This window comes from Oncorhynchus kisutch, linkage group LG18 (genome assembly GCF_002021735.2).
Source record: "Oncorhynchus kisutch isolate 150728-3 linkage group LG18, Okis_V2, whole genome shotgun sequence".
Taxonomy (NCBI): domain Eukaryota; kingdom Metazoa; phylum Chordata; class Actinopteri; order Salmoniformes; family Salmonidae; genus Oncorhynchus; species Oncorhynchus kisutch.
The window spans coordinates 84,595,040-84,618,673 of record NC_034191.2 but is presented as its reverse complement, the minus strand read 5'-3'; the positions used below and the strand labels follow the sequence as shown (position 1 = coordinate 84,618,673).

At 41.3% G+C, this 23,634-nt stretch overlaps 1 protein-coding gene across 3 annotated transcripts in view; it reads right to left on the bottom strand.

The window, feature by feature from the left end:
• cry-dash (cryptochrome DASH) overlaps positions 1-14,563 on the bottom strand; it is a 36,671-nt gene extending 22,108 nt beyond the window's left edge. Inside the window, exons 1-5 of one of the 3 annotated variants that reach the window (XM_031796923.1) lie at positions 14,375-14,563; positions 9,948-10,120; positions 4,237-4,330; positions 1,387-1,517; positions 793-1,036 (exon numbers count right to left, since the gene is read on the bottom strand). In XM_031796923.1, the coding sequence (XP_031652783.1) occupies positions 793-1,036; positions 1,387-1,517; positions 4,237-4,330; positions 9,948-10,120; positions 14,375-14,437 (705 nt within the window). In that variant the 5' untranslated portion in view covers positions 14,438-14,563. The remainder of the gene's footprint in view (positions 1-792; positions 1,037-1,386; positions 1,518-4,236; positions 4,331-9,947; positions 10,121-14,374) is intronic. The other 2 variants (XM_031796925.1, XM_031796924.1) reach the window with 2 other exon arrangements.
• Between the last annotated feature and the right edge of the window lie 9,071 nt (positions 14,564-23,634).

The following is a 23,634-nucleotide window of genomic DNA, read 5'->3' as shown; positions in this document are numbered from 1 at the left end:
ACTGGACACTAACCTACATTATAAACAGAACACTACTGGACCTTAACCTACATTATAAACAGAACACTACTGGACCTTAACCTACATTATAACAGAACACTACTGGACCATAACCTACATTATAAACAGAACACTACTGGACACTAACCTACATTATAAACAGAACACTACTGGACCATAACCTACATTATAACAGAACACTACTGGACACTAACCTACATTATAAACAGAACACTACTGGACACTAACCTACATTATAACAGAACACTACTGGACCATAACCTACATTATAACAGAACACTACTGGACACTAACCTACATTATAAACAGAACACTACTGGACACTAACCTACATTATAAACAGAACACTACTGGACCATAACCTACATTATAACAGAACACTACTGGACCATAACCTACATTATAAACAGAACACTACTGGACCTTAACCTACATTATAACAGAACACTACTGGACCATAACCTACATTATAACAGAACACTACTGGACCATAACCTACATTATAAACAGAACACTACTGGACACTAACCTACATTATAAACAGAACACTACTGGACCATAACCTACATTATAAACAGAACACTACTGGACCATAACCTACATTATAAACAGAACACTACTGGACCATAACCTATATTATGAGAATGTAGCAGCTTAATTGAGGAAAGTGTCCTACTTGCTGTGACAGAGAAGTGGTCGTCTCACCTCGCCATCTGAAGATGAATGCGCTAACTGTAAGTTGTTCTGCATACATGACTAAAATGTACTCACCGTGTCCCAGAAGTAGTGCTGTAGTCTGGCCAGGGCCTGAGTCTCTCCCCCGCTGCAGGGGAAGGCAGAGCGAGGGTCCCTCACAGTATCTGTCTGCTCCAGGTCTTCTGGGGAGGGGATGAGGCCTTCATCCAGACCTGACCCAGGGGGGAGAGGCTTCAGCTGGTCTAGGGTGGGCAAGACCGGCCTCACCCTGCCCTGGGTTTCCACTGCCTTCCTGAACTGGGTGTATACGTCAGGCAGCCTATCACAGGAGATGATAGAGCAGGGTTACATGTCAGGCAACCCATCACAGGAGAGAATAGAGCAGGGTTACATGTCATGCAACCTATCACAGGAGAGAATAGAGCAGGGTTACATGTCAGGCAACCTATCACAGGTGAGCCTGACTTCATATTGTAGTGATTATCCAGGCAGTGAGAGCCTGACTTCATATTGTAGTGATTATCCAGGCAGTGAGAGCCTGACTTCATATTGTAGTGATTATCCAGGCGGTGAGCCTGCACTGAGCAGCCCAATCTCAGAGGACTACTTTCTCTGTCACATGAATAAAATCAAATGAACTTGATCTTGACCACTGTGGTCTTCTCTCACCTGGATAGGTGGTTGAAAGGGAGGTCGTCTCGGTGGTATAGTGTCGACCCCCAGCAGGTGTGAACTTTAACCTTCATCTGAGAACAAATATCCCTCACTCCTCTCTCCACCTGCTGGTCCTCTGGCACCACCTACAGGAGTGGATAAGAAAGCACAATACATTGATGAGGACGGAAGGAGTGTGATTCTGAATGGTCAGATCTCTAGCAACAATTACAAGCAACTGCCATGTGAGGAATCATAAGTGACTCGTTTCAGCTAGTTCCATCTTGTTCTTGATACCATGACTTGTTTTGAGGCGTTTTGACTAAGATCTATACTAATATGGCTAAAATTTTCTAGCTAGCAAACCAACAACCTTAATGATGAATGAGAGACAATAAGTACTCATTCTGCAAATGTGTTGGAGACTAAATTTAGTTCACATCTTGTCAACAATTTAAGCCAACCTTGTCTGTTTGCCCCACAGTTGCGCATCCGTCAGATTTGTTGGTAAACTATCAACCCATGCAGAAGTCTATACTCTCTGATTTAATTTAACCAGGTTTTTCTCATCGAGACAAAAATACCCATTTTAAGGAGAGACCTGGACTACTAAGGTGTAGAGATATATAGATATATACCTAGATATAGGCCGATAGAGAATGATAGATATAGAATGATATAGAATTATAGAGATATAGAATGATAGAGATGCGAAATAAAGGATTGGACACCTACTCATTCAAGCAATTCAAGATATATTTTATATTTGACATTCTTCAAATAGCCACCATTTGCCTTGATGACAGCTTTGTAAACTCTTGGCATTCTCTCATCCAGCTTCATGAGATAGTTACTTGGAATACATTGCAATTAACAGGTGCGCTTTCTTAAAGTTGATTTGTGGAATTTATTTTGTTCTTAATGCGTTTGAGCCAATCAGTTGTGTTGTGACAAGGTAGTGTTGGTATACAGAAGATAGCCCTATTTGGTAAAAGACCAAGTCCATATTATGGCAAAAACAGCTCAAATAAGAGAAACCACAGTCCATCATTACTTTAAGACATGAAGGTCAGTCAATACGGAATATTTCAAGTGCATTTGCAAAACCATCAAGTGCTACGATAAAACTGGCTGTCATGAGGACAACCACAGGAAAGGAAGACCCAGGTTTACCTCTGCTGCAGAGGATAAGTTCATTAGAGTTACCAGCCTCAGAAATGAGCAATTAACTGCACCTCAGATTGCAGTCCAAATAAATGCTTCAGAGTAGAGGTCGACCATTTATGGTTTTTCAACGCCGATACCGATTAAATAAAATATATATTTGTAATAATAACAATTACAACAATACTGAATGAACACTTATTTTAACTTAATATAATACATCAATAAAATCAATGTAGCCTCAAGTAAATAATGAAACATGTTCAATATGGTTTAAATAATGCAAAAACAAAGTGTTGGAGAAGAAAGTAAAAGTGCAATATGTTCCATGTAAGAAAGCTAACGTTTCAGTTCCTTGCTCAAAACATATGAAAGTTGGTGGTTCCTTTTAACATGAGTCTTCAATATTCCCAGGTAAGAAGTTTTAGGTTGTAGTTATTGTAGGAATTATAGGACTATTTCCGTCTCTACCATTTGTATTTCATTAACCTTTGACAATTGGATGTTCTTTTTTTTCTTTCTTTTTGTGTGTGTAATTTTACCCCTTTTTCTCCCCAATTTCGTGGTATCCAATTGTTGTAGTAGCTACTATCTTGTCTCATTGCTACACCTCCCGTACGGTCTCGGGAGAGACGAAGGTTGAAAGTCATGCTTCCTCCGATACACAACCCAACCAAACCGCACTGCTTCTTAACACAGCGCGCATCCAACCCGGAAGCCAGCCGCACTAATGTGTCGGAGGAAACACCGTGCACCTGGCAACCTTGGTTAGCACGCACTGCGCCCAGCCCGCCACAGGAGTCACTGGTGCGCGATGAGACAAGTTTCAGGCTTTTATTTTGAAAAATGAGCGACAAAGATCACATTGCGTAAGTGGATAGGCGGGGGCTCTCAAAGTGAGTTTTGCGCAACAGAGTAAAGCGGCCATTGTTTCTCCCTGTCCTATTGAAAAACCTACACTCCCGGTTGATATATTATCGATTATATATTTTAAAAACAACCTGAGGATTGATTATAAAAAATGTTTGACATGTTTCTGTGGATATTATTTGGGATTTTCGTCTGCGTTGTCGTGACCGCTCTTTCCTGTGGATTTCTGAACATAACGCGACAAACAAACATAGATATTTTATGGAACAAAAGGAACATTTGTTGTCTAACTGGGAGTCTCGTGAGTGAAAACATCTGAATATCAAAAGGTAAACGATTAATTTGATTGCTTTCTGATTTTCGTGACCAAGCTACCTGATACTAAGTGTACTTAATGTTTTGTTAGGCTATCGATAAACTTACACAAACGCTTGGATTGCTTTCGCTGTAAAGCATAATTTCAAAATCTGAGACGACAGGTGGATTAACAAAAGGCTAAGCTGTGTTTTGCAATATTGCACTTGTGATTTCAAGAATATTATTTTTTTTTGTAATATTATTTGACTGTCTTCACTATTATTCTAAAATGTAGAAAATAGTAAAAATAAAGAAAAACCCTTGAATGAGCAGGTGTACTTTTGATTGGTACTGTATACAATGAGCAAAAATATAAACGCAACAGTTTCCTTTCAAATAAGGAAATCAGTCAATTTAAAAAAATGTATTAGATACAGTATCTATAGTGGTGAGTAAGATACATATATTGATAGATGTGATGTTGCTATAGGGGTGATAAATAAGAGTTAATATGTTGTGTACTAAGTTACTAACCTCTTCATGGAAGGCCACAGCGCTAACAGAACCTAGCTGCTTAATGAGGTCACCAACCACCTCCTGTGGCCTGCCCCGTCTCACCACCAGGGTGCTGGAAGAAAAAACACACAGCAGCCCCAGTTAACACTGTCTGAGAGCAAGCTGCATCCTGGGTAGTGGATTAGTCATCTCTCTCTCTCGTAGAAACAGAATGGGATGACGGCTCTGTTCATGTAAACAATAGTAACTAAGGCAATAGTATAGTATAGCGCTTTCAAGACAAGTAACAAAGTGTTTGAAATAAATGGTCATTTGAAACCATACATTAAAATAACATTACGGTTATGGTGTGATAAAGTAAGGATATGGTACATCATGGTTATGATGTGGTACAATATAGTTATGGGGTGGTACATAAAGGTTATGGTGTGATAAATTACAGCTGTGGTACATCATGGGTATGATGTGGTACATCATGGTTATGGTGTGGAACATTACGGTTATGGTGTGATAAAGTAAGGATATGGTACATCATGGTTATGGCGTGGTACATTATAGTTATGGGGTGGTACAGTAAGGCCACGGTACACTCTTGTTATGGTACGGTAAATTTCGGTTATGATGTGGTACATTACGTAGATGGTATGGCACATTATGGGCATGATACGGTACATATAGGTAAATTTACAGTCCGACCAAGGTGTGGTATATAAAGGTTATGGTACATAATGGCTGTGATGTGGTACATTATGACTAATATATGGCACATAACGGTTATGAATGGTCCATTATGGTTATGGTACATTGTGATTATGATGTGGCACATTACGGTTTTGATGTAGTATATTAAGGTTGTGGTACATTATGGTTATGGGGTGGCACATTATGGTTATGATGTGGCACATTACGGTTATGGTACATTATGGTTATGGTGTGCGACGTTGTGCTTATGATGTGGTACATTAATGTCATGGTACATTATGGGTATGGTGTGTGACATTGCGGTTATGATGTGGTACATTAAGGTTATGATGTGGTACATTAAGGTCATGGTATGGTCTCAGAGATGGCTAATATATGAATGTTATCTGATGTTAGCAAGTTATAGATTTCATTAACCTTATTTTTTAGGCCACATATATTAATATGGGCTATTTTCAGCCCTTTCCTGAGTAGCTGATCAGAGATAGACAACATGGAAAAGACAACATGGAAAAGAGCAGACAAAGCAAGAGAAAACAATATACATTCAGCAGTCCATTAATCAGTTGTCGTGTGTGTACTGCGGGGTTGAGGCTATGAACTCATAGGCTTGGCTCTCTCATCCCTTCCAGGCTTCTGGGAGGGAAGGTGGACAAGGAGTCTGTCGTAGCGGTTATAAGCAATGTCCCCACACGCTCTGGCAGCTTTCATGTCTGGGATCAGTTATTTCCTCTTCTGGGGCACAGCTTCAGGATAGTCCTCGTTGAAGAAGATACGTTCCTCTCAAGTTCTTGGCTCTTTCCAGGGTTTTCCAGTCCTGTGGGCGCGCTTCACCTCAATCTTCCTGTGGTCCATCTTCAATTTCTCAGAGATCATTTCCCCTCACTTTGTCCTCAGACTCCACGCAGGTCTCATGTGGAGATTCTGCATTTCCGTCCACAGCCATGTCATTTTGCCTTGATTGTCCCTCGAGTCTGATTTATCTGTCATTGTTATCATGGATTCACACACAGAACTGATGTCCTCTCTCAATGACTTCCAGATTGCTGTCATCTTGTCGTTCTCCCGTTTCAACTCGTCGAGCTGACTCTGGGAGAACTGCTGTTCTCCTGTTTCAACTCACCGAGCTGACTCTGGGAGAACTGTAAACTGTTCTTCAGGTCCTGGACCCCTCTGGTCAGGTTGTTCATTCTTTTATAAGTGTGAATCCACCAGTATTTGGACAAAACACTTTAAACTTTTCTTGTTGTAACAACTTATAGGTCTCTTTTTGTTTGTTTAAAAGATCCTTCACATGTGATAGAGAGACACCACTGGCACTGTCCTCAACGGTACTCCTGACGGCTTTGGTCTTTGTCATGGTAGCTAGCAACGTATGTTAGACTTATACTCCTCGCAGTTCCAGACAGGGCAGGTCACGTGGAAAATTGAAAACAACAAACAGCAGGGATCTAGACAGCCACAAACCCGGGACAATCCAAGGTCCCAGCCATAATGGCTAACCGCGTCGTGGGTTCAAGAACACCTTGCTAGCTCAATGTCCAGCTAGCTAGCAGCTAGGCTAGTTGCGACGCCAAATAGCTCCTCAGATCCGTCACTTGGTTGGCAGGATCACTGGAAAGATACAAGTAGTCTCAGCAACTGGTGCCAACTGCATTACGGGATCCAACATAAGAAGCTAGGTAGCTACCAAGAACTTTCCAATCTACTTTTAAAGAACACATTTTCCAAACAAACAAAACTAAGCTCTTCCTTGTTCTGCGTATGGTTATGGTGTGGTATGTTTTTTAAATATTTTTTTTATTTTACCTTTATTTAACCAGGCAAGTCAGTTAAGAACAAATTCTTATTTTCAATGATGGCCTAGGAACAGTGGGTTAACTGCCTGTTCAGGGGCAGAACGACAGATTTGTACCTTGTCAGCTCGGGGGTTTGAACTTGCAACCTTCCGGTTACTAGTCCAACACTCTAACCGCTAGGCTACCCTGCCGCCACCTTATGGTGTGGTACAATATTGTCATGACAGGCCTGCTTGGGTCAGGTTACTGGGGACCACAATCCTACAGAGAGATCTCTCACACCCACCAGAGGGGAAGAGATGGAGCGGTTTGGAGATGGGGGGTTTTATGACACCTCATGCCCATTGTAAATCTAAGGCAGCAGACAAAATTCCTTTGTCCTCTCACTATGGAGAACCGGCCTCAGAACATTAACATGCAATTAATGGACTTTGGGACAATAGGTTTTGTCAGCAACAATGGTGGTAATGACAATAGATGGAATATGAAAATTAATGACATTTTTGTTATGTAATTAAAAGTTAAAGGACGACGTTCTAACGAAAACATCTTTAAGAGTTTTCCTAGTATATGCTTGATGTTTATACATTGTACGTTGTGGAAAATGTTCTGATGAAAGAGAAAGTTTTTGTAAAGATGAAATGTGAAGTTAGTTGTCTAAATTGGATCTGAGTAAAATCCAGACCTTGCCTCGTACCTTGGTACGCCCAGAGAAAGGCGGAAAGCCCACTTCTGACCCGAGGGTATAAAAAATGTGAGTTAAGAAGTTACATAGACTAAGTGAACCGAACTGCAGCCAAGGTCTGAGTAGTCAACAAACCCAAAACGCAACACAAGGTTGAAGACAAAGGAACCTTCTACCTATGCTACGGATGAGTAGCTGCGTCTATGAGGGTGAATTCAAGCGGGACCACCCAGTCACCACTCTCCATAGAATTGTGTGTCTACACTGCTTTCATTCCTACACTGTGAGCCCTGAGCGACAGGGCTGGCTGTCCTCAGAAGTCCCTTTTCAGAACAATGGCGAAGAAACAGACCACTAAGACAAAGGACACTGACATCGTGAGGACAACCAGAGAGTTACACCCTGTAACCAGAGAAGTGCATCATCTGAGAAGCCGAAACGGTCCACACAGAGACCCCCATCGGAGACCTTCAACACGTAATTACATCATTATATTCTGACCCACAGTCAGAGACCTTCGACACGTAATTACATCATTATATTCTGACCAATAAGAGCAGCAGTTCGGGGCAAGGTTAGGGTTAAAACAAGCATAGCTGACAAATGCACCCAAATGTATATTTCTCTCCCTCTCTCTTAGCTTCTTAAGGTATAGGCGGCAGCATTTTCACTTTTGGATAAATAGCGTACCCAAATTCAACTTCCTGCTACTCATGCCAAGAATATAAGATATGCATATTATTAGTAGATTTGGATAGAAAACACTCTGACGTTTCTAAAACTGTTTGAATCATGTCTGTGAGTATAACAGAACTTATGTAGCAGGCAAAACCCAGAGGACTAACCGTTCAGATTTTTTTTTTTTTAGGTCTCTGTCTGTTCAGTAGTTCTCATTGGGAAACGATATTTCTTAGGCACTTGTTTTCAGTTCCTACCGCTTCCACTGGATGTCACCAATCTTTGGAATTTGGTTGAGGTTATTCCTTTGTGCAATGAAGAAGTAAGGCCATCTAGGAAATGGGTAACACTGTTGAGAGTTGCGCAAGACTTGAAAAGTAGCATTAGTTTCCTCTCGTCCTCTATTGAAAACAGATTGACCAGTCTTCAATTTGATTGATTATTAGCGTTTAAAAATACCTAAAGTTGTATTACAAAAGTAGTTTGAAATGTTTTGGCAAAGTTTACAGGCAACTTTTGAGATATTTTGTAGTGACGTTGCGCAATTTAGAAGCTGTTTTTTTCTGGATCAAACGCGCCAAATAAATGGACATATATAGGCGGAATTAATCGAACAAAAGGACCAATTGTGATGTTTATGGGACATATTGGAGTGCCAACAAAAGAAGCTTGTCAAAGGTAAGGCATGTTTTATATTTTATTTCTGCGTTTCGTGTAGCGCCTGCAGGGTTGAAATATGCTACTCTTTGTTTACTGTTGTGCTATCATCAGATAATAGCTTCTTATGCTTTCGCCAAAAAGCCTTTTTAAAATCTGACATGTTGGCTGGATTCACAACGAGTGTAGCTTTAATTTAGTATCTTACATGTGTGATTTAATGAAAGTTTGATTTTTATATAATTTTATATGAATTTGCCACGCTGCATTTTCCCTGGCTTTGGGCCAAGTGGGACGCAAGCGTCCCCTATACCATAAGAAGTTAGATCCCCATGTTCTGTAACACGTGTCGCATTGTGTTGGTCCACTAGGGACCTGTTTCATTGTACTAAGTTCTAATCAATAGCCTAGACTGCATCTTATATTATCATTTTAGCTTGCTAGTAAATAAATAATCAACTCAATTGATGTGGTACGGGCTCATTGGTGGGACTCGGGTTTGTGCAGTTTCCTCGATTTTGCAACGTTCAGAATGAGACTGTAGGGGGAAATTGCTTAAATAGCGGCTGTTGTAAAATCTATATTCTGATATTCTTTGAGTTAATTTGGGAAATAGAAACTCAATAAATCCGAACATTCCCATGGTGCCCCAGGCTAATGAGTTAATAATTACCTGATTCATTTAATCACGTAGTTATGAACCGTTAATCATTCGATGACCAGCAGTTGTCACATTAACCAATATAATGTCGTGACAATATGGTACGGTTGGTTATGGGGTGGTATAGTACAATATAACTATGGTACGGTGTGTTAATTATGGTTAGGGTGCGGTACATTATGGTGTGGAACACTATGGTGAGGTACATTATGGCGTGGTAAATTATGGTATGGTACATTATGATATGGTACATCATGGTATGGTACATTTGGAAATGGTACATTATGGTTATTGTGTGGTAAATTATGGTATGGTGCATTATTTGTGGTTATGGTGCGGCACATTATGGCATGCCGCTTTATTGTGTGGTACATTATGGTATGTACATAATAATGTGGTACATACTGGAATGGTGCATTATGGTGCGGTACATTGTGGTTATGGTGTGGCACATTATGGTTATGGTGTGGCACATTATGGTTATGGTATGGTGTGGTATGTTATAATGTGGTGCGGTATGGTTGTGGCTCAGCTCAGCTCCTCTCACCTGCCTCTCTGTATCAAACTGGTCCTGAGGTCCTGGATGCTGTCCAGTAGGAAGCGCAGGCGGAAGGGGCCGGTACGGGGCAGGTTGTAATTGGCTGTCCCCAGGTAATGACCAGGGTCGAAACAGTACAGGGGAACGATGTGTTCAGCATTCCTCTGGGCCCAGTGAAACACCTGGATAACACAGGGGTTACAATAGAGGGCCCAGTGAAACAGCTGGATAACACAGGGGTTACAATAGAGTAGAGGGCCCAGTGAAACAGCTGGATAACACAGGGATTACAATAGAGTAGAGGGCCCAGTGAAACACCTGGATATCACAGGGGTTACAATAGAGGGCCCAGTGAAACAGCTGGATAACACAGGGGTTACAATAGAGGGCCCAGTGAAACAGCTGGATAACACAGGGGTTACAATAGAGGGCCCAGTGAAACAGCTGGATAACACAGGGGTTACAATAGAGGGCCCAGTGAAACAGCTGGATAACACAGGGATTACAATAGAGGGCCCAGTGAAACAGCTGGATAACACATGGGTTACAAAAAATATTTGTGTCAGTATTTATTCCACAGATAGAGGGCGCTCTACGAGCTGCTCATTGAACATCATTCAGCCTTTAAATCACGACGAGTGAGTGGGCATGGTGGTTTGACGGTGAGTAGCTTGCCACAGCCAATGACAGCGTATTTTAAAAGTAAATAATCACAAGTAAACTTCACCAAGCAAGCAGCCCTGTCCTCGTCACATGCTCACTTAATTATCTTTAGCTGGCTAGCTAACCAGCAATGTAAATACATAAAAATAAACTATACTATGAAACAAAAATAAACGATATAAAGAATGATAGTAAAAAGCTGTTGGAGCACAAACATGTAAACTCAGCTCCATAAGATCAGATGGCTCATTCATCACAAAACCCAACGATATTGACAACTAATTTAATGATTGTTTCATAAAGTACGTGTGGAAGAGGTGAACAAATTAATGTTGTCTATCAACAATGACAAGCCACCAGGGTCTGACAACTTGGATGGAAAATCACTGAGGATAATAGAGGACGATATTGCGTCTCCTATTTGCCATATCTTCAATCCAAACCTACTAGAGAGTGTGCCCCCTCAGGCCTGGAGGGAAGTCATTCCCATACCTAAGAATAGTAAAGCCCCCTTTACTGCCTCAAATAGCCGACCAATCTGCTTGTTACCAACCCTTAGTAAACTTTTGGAAAAAATTGTTTGACCAGGTACAATGATATTTTACTGTAAACAAATTGACAGACTTTCAGCACGCTTATAGGGAAGGACATTTAACAATCACAGCACCTACACAAATGACTGATGATTGGCTGAGAGAAATTTATGATAAAAAGATTGTAGGGGCAGTTTTGTTAGACTTCATTGTGGCTTTTGACATTATGGATCATAGTCTACGGCTGGAAAAACATATGTCTTATGGCTTTACACGCCCTGCTATATTGTGGATAAAGAGTTACCTGTCTAACAGAACACAGAGGGTTCTTTAATGGAAGCCTCTCAAAAATAATCCAGGTAGGATCAGGAATTCCCCAGGGAAGCTGTTTAGGCCCCTTACTTTTTTCAATCTTTACTAACGACATTCCACTGGCTTTGAGTAAGGCCAGTGTGTCGATGTGTGCAGAGGACTCAACACTATACACGTCAGTTACTACAGCGACTGACATGACTTCAACACTTAACAAAGAACTGCAGTTAGTTTCTGAATGGGTGGCAAGGAATAAGTTAGTCCTAAATATTAAAACAACTAAAAGCATTGTATTTGGGACATATGATTCATTATACCATTAACCACAACTAAATATTGTAATGAATAATGTGGAAATTGAGCAAGTTGAGGTGACTAAACTGCTTGGAGTAACCCTGGATTGTAAACTGCCATGGTCAAAACATATTGATACTAAAGTAGCTAGGATGGGGAGCAGCATGTCTATAAAAGCACTGCTCTGCCTTCTTAACAGCACTATCAACAAGGCAGGTCCTACAGGCCCTAGTTGTCACACCTGGATTACTGTTTAGTCATGTGGTGAGGTGACAGAGGGACATAGGAAAATTGCAATTGTCTCAGAACAGGGCAGCATGGCGGGTCCTTGGATGTACACAGAGATAACATTCATATTACGCATGTCAATCTCTCCTGGCTCAAAGTGGAGGAGAGATTGACTTCATCACTACTTGTATTTGTGAGACATGCTGAACGCACCGAGCTACTGGCACACAGCTCAGACACCCATGCATACCCCATGCCACCAGAGGTCTCTTCACAGTCCAAGTCCAGAACAGATAATGGGAGGCACACAGTACTACATAGAGCCATGACTACATGGAACTCTATTCCACATCAAGTAACTGAATCCGATTTTTTAAAAATATATACCTTATGGATCCGCAGGGATTGTGATGTAACACAAACAAAGGCACAGACACATCCACACACACGATAACATACGCACTATACACACATAGATTTTTTGTTGTCTATATGTGGCAGTACAGTAGTGGCCTGAGGGTACACACTTAAATGTGTTGTGATGATGTCATCACTGCTCGTGCTGCACAGTGCACAGTTGGTTCTTATTATACCCTCAGTGCTGCCGAGTCCCCAATAACCAGATGTTCCGGTTTTCAGGGGAAATGGTCCGTGCTATCCGGTATCCTTGGGATGTCCCTACCCCATTGAAGTCTACATTTTAAATGGTAGAGATCCCAGATAGAACTGACCAATAGGAAAGAGGGCCTGTGACAGGACTTCCGCTTTTGGACTTTACACCTAAGACTGTATACTATAAAGATAGGCTAAAACTGCTTCTCCAATAGAAATCCCTGATCACACTTGTAGGCGTTGTCTCATGGCGACGTTGGCTAGCGAAGCTCATGCACAGAAACACGTCATTGAACCATGGTCTCGTGCCAAACTGTTTGTCAAATCAAAAGGCACTACTTCAATATAAAAGTTGTTTTTGATTAAAATAAAAATGTGTCAGTTTGTCACTTTCACAAGGTTGGAGTAATAACATGTTCAACTACTTAAAATATTAGAATCTAGGTTGTGCCTTTAGATTAAGAAAATTAACTAAAAAAATTATTTCTCACTTCTCCAATCCTGGCCTGTTTGGCAAGCTTTCCCAGAAGACTCAAGTTGTTAAGCCTCTGGGTTTAGAAACTCTGTGGCAAAACTCCATCCGAACAACTGCTCCACGTTTACCGAATTGAAGAGAACCTCCCATGACATTTCTTCCTCTTCAAGACCAGTGTGTAGTAGGGTGATCTATGTGCAGTCCAAACACACACAAAAAAGACACATCCTATCCCCTGAAGACACACCCTATCCCCCAGCCCTCAAATTAAGTTGACACTTCTGATAACGTCTGACGAGTGTACCGTTGCAGGGCGAGGGGCGAGAGGCGAGGGAGGAAGGATTGGTTTTAAATGGACCGCCACTGCCTGGAAATTCTTGACTGATTTATCCCACGGTGATTGTGTTTTCAGCCACCGGTAGCTTGTGAGTGCTTTATATGCTCTACAGTCAATTATGAGTGCATGTCTACTTACATTAAATGTATAATGATTAATATATGCCTACTGTATGATAGCTAGAAAATTTATTAGATAAATAACAGCCTGCCTAGCTGGAGCTTCTGAAGGAGGAAAATGTGTTACAAGCCGTCATATGCCGCCCAATTTCTAACTTATTTACATTCGTTTTTACTTACACTTAAATTGACTTCTCCATTGATGTTTTTAACTTTTCGCAACGTTGATGTACAATCATTGGAATTAAATTCTGGGGAGTTTCAGGCCCCGGAGTGAACATAATTGTACACTCGCAAAACCGACCAAAAACGAGGTCTGAGGGGTATATGTTCCAAACTTCCCTTGCTTGGTTAATCATTTGGACCACCCCCCAAGATGGTGACGGGGATTCCCCCAAGGGCACAAGGCGAGGGTGTGTCTTAAGTGTTTGGACCTCAGCCCTAGTTTCAGACATGTATTTTACTGCCGCTACGTTACGTTAGGTTAGACCGGAACAAGCAGTTTAGGGACCCAGGTAACTATTTCCAGCCCAAGGAAACAGGATTTCACCTCGATCATGTCTATTCGTCTGGGATGGCAAAAAACGTGGCGAAATCGTGTAGTGTATGACCGGCATAATGTTTGTTTGCGGACCGCCATTATACCACAAGAAGATTTTAGCATTTTTTTCTTCTGTTTATTGGTGTCAGATGAGAAGAAATAAAATGATCAGAAAATGCACGATAAAACCAAATATACTTTACATTAGTGAAGAGAAAGCGCAACATTGTATCACATTGAACAAGTCAGCGGTACACATTTTGGAATCGCTTTGTTCCAAGACTACTAGACACATTTCTGATCTAATTTAGAATCAATTTACCTCATTGTCGTGAAGACGCAAGTCATTTCTCAGCAAACATATGACTGTCCGTGAGGTAGACATATTCTACAGCTAAACACGTCTGCGATAGTAGATTTGTTGAGTGCACTACTCTCCCGGCGTGGTTATGTAGCCGATGCTGCCTGCCTGCAGACACAGCTGGGCTTGACTTGTGTGAAGCTAGCCACAATAAGGATGAGGCACAACAGCGGAACGTGTGGTTTGCCTTCAAAATAACCCCCCCATTGAAACTGATCCAAATTAATACAGATAGTGGAATAATGCCATATTTAAACAAAGTTGGAATGTTATTATACAACTTTAAAAAATAAATACTATATTTCATCAATTTGACAAACAGTTTAAAAAAACATTTTAAATCCCACTGGCTGTATTAGACTGCATAATTGAATTGGGGAAATAGACACACTGTTTATGTTGGATATTCATATTGGACTGTACAGCCTTACCTGTGGAGTGGACACCAATGAAATGGGGTGTCAGCCTACTCAGTGACACCCACAGATTACAAGAGTTTACACAAATATTAGTGTCAAGGTTCTTAAGTAAACTCTACACAGTTGTCAGGGCATGGACTCTGTGGGTGTCACTGAGTAAGTAGGCTGATACCTCTGGATGGTGCACGCATGAAACAGGGTAAGGCTGTAGTGCCCAATATGAATGTCCAATACACACAATAGACTGACTGGGAAGGGGATTTCCCCACAGTCAACATCCTCTACCACACTAATATTTCTGTAGCCTCAAAACAGCCTCAATTCGTCAGGGCATGGACTCTACAATGTGTCAAAAGCGTTCCACAGGGATGCTGGCCCATGTTGACTCCAATGCTTCCCACAGTTCCCACAAGGCTTTCAACACTGTCCATCACCACATTCTTATCGGCAGACTCATTAGCCTTGGATTCTCAAATGATTGCCTCGCCTGGTTCACCAATTACTTCTCAGATAGAGTTCAGTGTGTCAAATAGGAGGGCCTGTTGTCCGGACCTCTAGCAGTCTCTATGGGGGTGCCACAGGGTTCAATTCTCGGGCCGACTCTCTTCTCTGTATATATCAATGATGTCGCTCTTGCTGCTGGTGATTCTCTGATCCACCTCTATGCAGATGACACCATTCTGTATACATTTGGCCCTTCTTTGGACACTATGTTAACAAACCTCCAAACGAGCTTCAACTCCATACAACACTTCTTCTGTGGCCTCCAACTGCTTTTAAATGCTAGTTAAACTAAGTGCATGCTCTTCAGCCGATCACTGCCCATACCCGCCTGCCTGACTAGCATCACTACTCTGAACGGTTCTAACTTAGAATATGTGGACAACTACAAATACCTAGGTGTCTGGTTAGACTGTAAACTCTCCTTCCAGACTCACATTAAGCATTTCCAATCCAAAATGAAATCTAGAATCGGCTTCCTATTTCGCAACAAAGCCCCCTTCACTCATGCTGCGAAACATACCCTCGTAAAACTGACCATCCTACCAATCCTCGACTTCTGCGATGTCATTTACAAAATAGCCTCCAACACTCTACTCAACAAACTGGATGCAGTCTATCACAGTGCCATCCGTTTTATCACCAAAGCCCCATATACTACCCACCACTGCGACCTGTACGATATCATTAGCTGACCCTCACTACATATCTGTCACCAGACCCACTGGCTCCAGGTCATTAACACCTGCATTGCTTGCTGTTTGGGGTTTTAGGCTAGGTTTCTGTACAGCACTTTGAGATATCAGCTGATGTACGAAGGGCTATATAAATACATTTGATTTTTGATTTGATCTATAAATCTTTGCGAGGTAAAGGCCCACCTTATCTCAGCTCACTGGTCACCAGAGCAACACCCACCCATAGCACGCGCTCCAGCAGGTATATTTCACTGGTCATCCTCAAAGCCAACACTTCCTTTGGCCGCCTTTCCTTCCAGTTCTCTGCTACCAATGACTGGAACAAATTGCAAAAATCACTGAAGCTCGAGACTTATATCTCCCTCACTAACTTTAAGCATCAGCTGTCTGAGCATCTTTCCCATCACTGCACCTGTACACAGCCCATCTGTAAATAACACACCCAACCACCTCATCCCCATATTATTACTTACCCTCTTGCACCCCAGTATCTCTACTTGCACATCATCATCTGCACATCAATCACTCCAGTATTAATGCTAAATTGTAATTATTTTCACCTCTAGGGCCTATTTATTGCCTACCTCCCTACTCTTCTACATTTGCACACACTGTACATAGATTTTAATATTTTTATTTTATATTGTGTTATTGACTGTACGTTTGTTTATGTGTAACTCTGTGTTGTTGTTTGTGTTGCACTGCTTTGCTTTATCTTGGCCAGGTTGCAGTTGTTAATGAGAACGTGTTCTCAACTGGCCACCTGGTTAATTAAAGGAGAAAAAATAATAATAATACCAAAAAAAGCAGTTGTGTAAAGTTGGCTGGACGTCCTTTGGGTGGTGGACCATTCTTGATACACAGGGGAAACTGTTGAGTGTGAAAACCCCAGCAGTGTTGCAGTTCTTTGTCCAAACCGGTGCACTTGGCACCTACTGCCATACCTTGTTCAAAGGCACTAAAATATTTTGTCTTGCACATTCACCCTCTGAAGGGCACACATACCCAATCCATGTCTCATTTGTCTCAAGTCTTACAAGTCCTTCTTTAACCTTTTTCCTCCCCTTCGTCGACACTGATTGAAGTGGATTGAACAAGTGACATCAATAAGGGATCATAGCTTTCAACTGGATTCACCTACAGTGGGATTTAACTGTTGTAAAATGTATTAATTATTGTATTATATAACATATAGCAGTTTTATAACATTCCAACTTTGTTTGTCATTATCTAGTCCAAATATGGCACATTTCCACTCGTTGTATCCGTTTGGATCAGTTTCAATGTGCGACTTTTATTTTGAAGGTGAACCGCAAAGTCTACTATTGTTGCTAGCTCCACATATCTCTGGGCTGACGCTGGCTGCTTCAGGTTTTATAACACACAGGCTGAAGTTAAGCTGTTACAAAACTGTTGCTTTTGTAACACTGTAATTAACTAACATGCTTTTAGGTAATTGTTTGCTAATAATGTAGGTCTAGTAGATTTTAATTAGATGTTTAAATGTATTTTAAAATTGTAAAAAATAATGAGTTTTGAAAAAGTTAGATTTCTGTAGAAGCCAAAAAGAAAATAGAAAAGGGCTTATTGTTAATACTAACAAACAACATGTAAGAAAGATAGACACATCATGGTCTTAGACATTTGATTTATTAGGCCTAACTACATGATACATGTACAAAAGATCAGCAGGAGGCTTTGTTTTGAGGCTTTGTCATCCTATACGAATAAGCTCCAATCAAACGCCCAGTCAGTCATTACATACATACATACTGCTCCTTGTCATGAGCCACTGTCTGGATCAGTACAATCTCTATAGCATGGGAATCTAACAGGTATCATTTTAATGTCATTTCATATAAAAGTGCAATACGATATGTACTGTATACTGGGTAGTTGACCTGACTTTTCGTGTCCAGGATGGCAAACACAAATATTATTTAATTTAAATTGGCTAAAATTGTGATATAATACTAAAAGCTTGGATAATGAGTAGATTCATGTATCATTTTGGATTCATGCAATTTTGAACCAAACGTGACAATTGTTCAATGGTGTGACTGTCCCAGGTTAAGGTTGTGGAACTTTGACCTTTGAAATTAATGAAAAATTTCATTTAATTCCCTTCACCTACTTCATAGTAATTACACAGAAATGTATTTCAATAAATAATAGTCCCGAGTCTATTCATGATATTACCAAATAGTTATGATTAATTACATTTTGTCCCTAAAAGCACAGTTCTGTTATTAATCATTGATCCAGTATTTGGGCACCATTGCGCTGGGGAGGGATCTCCTGGAATGAGGAAGTACAGAAGACATGGCTGGATCACATGACCTGAATACACTGGAAGCTTTATAGAAATATTTATCAAAATATTGCACTTCATTGCTATAAGAGGTCAGTATCTTAGTCCTTTGGTGTGATGCCTTTTGAATGTTTATACTGAGTGTAAAAAACATTAAGGACACCGGCTCTTTTCATGACAGACTGACCAGGTGAATCCAGGTGAAAGCTATGATTGCTTATTGATGTCACTTCTTAAACCCACTTCTATCAGTGTAGATGGGGGGGGGACAGGTTATGGAATAATTTGTAAGCTTTGAGACAATTGAGACATGGATTGGGTATTTGAGCCATTCAGAGGGTGAATGGGCAAGACAAAATAGTTAAGTGCCTTTGAACTGGGTATAGTAGTAGGTGCCAGGTGCACAGGTTTGTGTCAAGAACTGCAACCCTGCTGGGTTTTTCCACACTCAACAGTTTCCCCTGTGTATCAAGAATGGTCCACCACCCACAGGACATCCAGCCAACTTGACACAACTGTAGGAAGCGTTGGAGTCAACATGGACCAGCATCCCTGTTGTACGAAAGACTATTGAGAGTAAATATTAGTTAATCATAGGGGACTGTAGCTCCACCCACCGGTGATGTCGAGCAGAGCAGGCCAGGCGATCTCTAACTGAGGAAATGGAAGTAACTAGAGAAAGTACACAAGCAATGTAATAAGTTCCAGCCATCTCCTGTGATGACCTTTTTTAGTCAGCATTCTTTGTTTTAGCCAAGGTCAGTGTGCGTCGGTCAGAAATGTGAGTTCATATTTCTTACTCTTCATGTGTTGTGGACACACTTGTCTTTGTTATGCTACATAGTGTTTTTACAGCAAGCTAGCATCTGTAAGCTTGCTAACCCTGTTGCCATATCATCTAATTTCAGACATTTAGCATTTCAGTGTATTGTATAATGTCCACCAGTGTCTAGTCTTATATGAGCTGTGGTTGTATGGATGTTTACTGTATAGATTATGTGGGTTTTGTGTTAGCAATGAGCCTTGTGGATGTAGCTATATACATTCAAGTTCATGTAGTTGTGTGAGGATGATGGTGCTGCTGGATAGTCCTGTGTAGTTGCACTCCTCTGATCATTCATTAGTGAAGTCACAGCCATGTTGTTAGTTTGTATTGCCCTGTGCAGCATTAAACTACCTCAACTGGAATCCCAACAGTCTGTCATCTGTGCTCTTACAAGCACCTGGGAGAGAACACATAGTGCTAAGAATAAACAGACCAACAGGTCCTCCACTACAGAAACTGAGAAGCATTGTAGTCAATATGGGCCTGTGGGAAGCATTGTAGTCAACATGGGCCTGAGAGAAGCATTGTAGTCAACATGGGCCTGAGAGAAGCATTGTAGTCAACATGGGCCTGTGGGAGGTATTGTAGTCAACATGGGCCTGTGGGAAGTATTGTAGTCAACATGGGCCTGTGGGAAGCATTGTAGTCAACATGGGCCTGTGGGAAGTATTGTAGTCAACATGGGCCTGAGAGAAGCATTGTAGTCAACATGGGCCTGAGAGAAGCATTGTAGTCAACATGGGCCTGTGGGAAGCATTGTAGTCAACATGGGCCTGACGAATTGAGGCTGAGGACAAAAGGGGCGGGTGCAACTCAATATTAAGAAGGTGTCCTTAATAATACTATATTGACCATTTAAGTATAAAAAACAATGAAAACATGTTGTGGTGGAATCATATGAAAGCCTTACTGTTAACAAAAAGACTGTGGTAAAATCCTTTTTTTATTTGACCTTTATTTAACCAGGTAGGCCAGATCACCTTTATTTAACCAGGTAGGCCAGATCACCTTTATTTAACCAGGTAGGCCAGCACAGAACAAGTTGTCATTTACAACTGAGACCTGGCCAAGATAAAGCAAAGCAGCGCAACAAAAAACAACACAGTTACACATGGAATAAACAACTGTACAGTCAATAACACAATAGAAACATCTATATACAGTGTGTGCAAATGGAGTAAGGAGGAAATAAATAGGACATAGTTGAACGAATTGCAAAAATCACTGAAGTTGGAGATTTATATCTTCCTCACTAACTTTAAACATCAGCTATCTGAGGAGCTCACCGATCGCTGCAGCTGTACATAGTCCATCTTTAAATAGCCCATCCAATCTACCTACCTCATCCCCATATGGTTTTTATTGACTTTTTTTGCTCTTTTGCACACCAGACCCATAGCGGGGCAATTTCGATGGAATACGTTGTCTTGCTTAAATGGTCCCCTGGAATAACGTATTGGTTTTTCAGTAAGTACCTTTTTAACAATGTACAGGGGTACTGGAGTGAAGGAGGTAGATATGTATAGGGGTAAGGTGACTATATACAGGGTCAGTACCATATTAACAATGTACAGGGGTACTGGAGTGAAGGAGGTAGATATGTATAGGGGTAAGGTGACTATATACAGGGTCAGTACCATATTAACAATGTACAGGGATACTGGAGTGATGGAGGTAGATATGTATAGTGGTAAGGTGACTATATACAGGGTCAGTACCATATTAACAATGTACAGGGGTACTGGAGTGAAGGAGGTAGATATGTAGAGGGGGAAGGTGACTATATACAGGGTCAGTACCATATTAACAATGTACAGGGGTACTGGAGTGATGGAGGTAGATATGTATAGTGGTAAGGTGACTATATACAGGGTCAGTACCATATTAACAATGTACAGGGGTACTGGAGTGATGGAGGTAGATATGTATAGGGGGAAGGAGACAGGGATACTGGAGTGATGGAGGTAGATATGTATAGGGGTAAGGTGACTATATACAGGGTCAGTACCATATTAACAATGTACAGGGATACTGGAGTGATGGAGGTAGATATGTATAGTGGTAAGGTGACTATATACAGGGTCAGTACCATATTAACAATGTACAGGGGTACTGGAGTGATGGAGGTAGATATGTATAGGGGGAAGGAGACAGGGATACTGGAGTGATGGAGGTAGATATGTATAGGGGGAAGGTGACTATATACAGGGTCAGTACCATATTAACAATGTACAGGGGTACTGGAGTGATGGAGGTAGATATGTAGAGGGGGAAGGTGACAGGGATACTGGAGTGATGGAGGTAGATATGTATAGGGGGAAGGAGACAGGGATACTGGAGTGATGGAGGTAGATATGTATAGGGGGAAGGAGACAGGGATACTGGAGTGATGGAGGTAGATATGTATAGGGGGAAGGTGACAGGGATACTGGAGTGATGGAGGTAGATATGTATAGGGGGAAGGTGACAGGGATACTGGAGTGATGGAGGTAGATATGTATAGTGGTAAGGTGACTATATACAGGGTCAGTACCATATTAACAATGTACAGGGATACTGGAGTGATGGAGGTAGATATGTATAGGGGTCAGGTGACTATATACAGGGTCAGTACCATATTAACAATGTGCAGGGATGCTGGAGTGATGGAGGTAGATACAGTGCCTTGCGAAAGTATTCGGCCCCCTTGAACTTTGCGACCTTTTGCCACATTTCAGGCTTCAAACATAAAGATATAAAACTGTATTTTTTTGTGAAGAATCAACGACAAGTGGGACACAATCATGAAGTGGAACGACATTTATTGGATATTTCAAACTTTTTTAACAAACCAAAAACTGAAAAATTGGGCGTGCAAAATTATTCAGCCCCTTTACTTTCAGTGCAGCAAACTCTCTCCAGAAGTTCAGTGAGGATCTCTGAAATATCCAATGTTGACCTAATGACTAATGATGATAAATACAATCCACCTGTGTGTAATCAAGTCTCCGTATAAATGCACCTGCACTGTGATAGTCTCAGAGGTCCGTTAAAAGCGCAGAGAGCATCATGAAGAACAAGGAACACACCAGGCAGGTCCGAGATACTGTTGTGAAGAAGTTTAAAGCCGGATTTGGATACACAAAGATTTCCCAAGCTTTAAACATCCCAAGGAGCACTGTGCAAGCGATAATATTGAAATGGAAGGAGTATCAGACCACTGCAAATCTACCAAGACCTGGCCGTCCCTCTAAACTTTCAGCTCATACAAGGAGAAGACTGATCAGAGATGCAGCCAAGAGGCCCATGATCACTCTGGATGAACTGCAGAGATCTACAGCTGAGGTGGGAGACTCTGTCCATAGGACAACAATCAGTCGTATATTGCACAAATCTGGCCTTTATGGAAGAGTGGCAAGAAGAAAGCCATTTCTTAAAGATATCTATAAAAAGTGTTGTTTAAAGTTTGCCACAAGCCACCTGGGAGACACACCAAACATGTGGAAGAAGGTGCTCTGGTCAGATGAAACCAAAATTGAACTTTTTGGCAACAATGCAAAACGTTATGTTTGGCGTAAAAGCAACACAGCTCATCACCCTGAACACACCAGCCCCACTGTCAAACATGGTGGTGGCAGCATCATGGTTTGGGCCTGCTTTTCTTCAGCAGGGACAGGGAAGATGGTTAAAATTGATGGGAAGATGGATGGAGCCAAATACAGGACCATTCTGGAAGAAAACCTGATGGAGTCTGCAAAAGACCTGAGACTGGGACGGAGATTTGTCTTCCAACAAGACAATGATCCAAAACATAAAGCAAAATCTACAATGGAATGGTTCAAAAATAAACATATCCAGGTGTTAGAATGGCCAAGTCAAAGTCCAGACCTGAATCCAATCGAGAATCTGTGGAAAGAACTGAAAACTGCTGTTCACAAATGCTCTCCATCCAACCTCACTGAGCTCGAGCTGTTTTGCAAGGAGGAATGGGAAAAAAATTCGGTCTCTCGATGTGCAAAACTGATAGAGACATACCCCAAGCGACTTACAGCTGTAATCGCAGCAAAAGGTGGCGCTACAAAGTATTAACTTAAGGGGGCTGATTCATTTTGCACGCCCAATTTTTCAGTTTTTGATTTGTTAAAAAAGTTTGAAATATCCAATAAATGTCGTTCCACTTCATGATTGTGTCCCACTTGTTGTTGATTCTTCACAAAAAATACAGTTTTATATCTTTATGTTTGAAGCCTGAAATGTGGCAAAAGGTCGCAAAGTTCAAGGGGGCCGAATACTTTCGCAAGGCACTGTATGTATAGTGGTAAGGTGACTAGGCATCAGCATACATGATAAACAGAGTAGCAGCAGCGTATATGATGATTATATATGAATGTATGTAGAGTCAGTATAAATGTGTGGCAGGTAGCCTAGTGGTTAGAGCTTTGGGCCAGTAACCTAAAGGTTGCTGGATCGAATCCCCATTGTGAAAA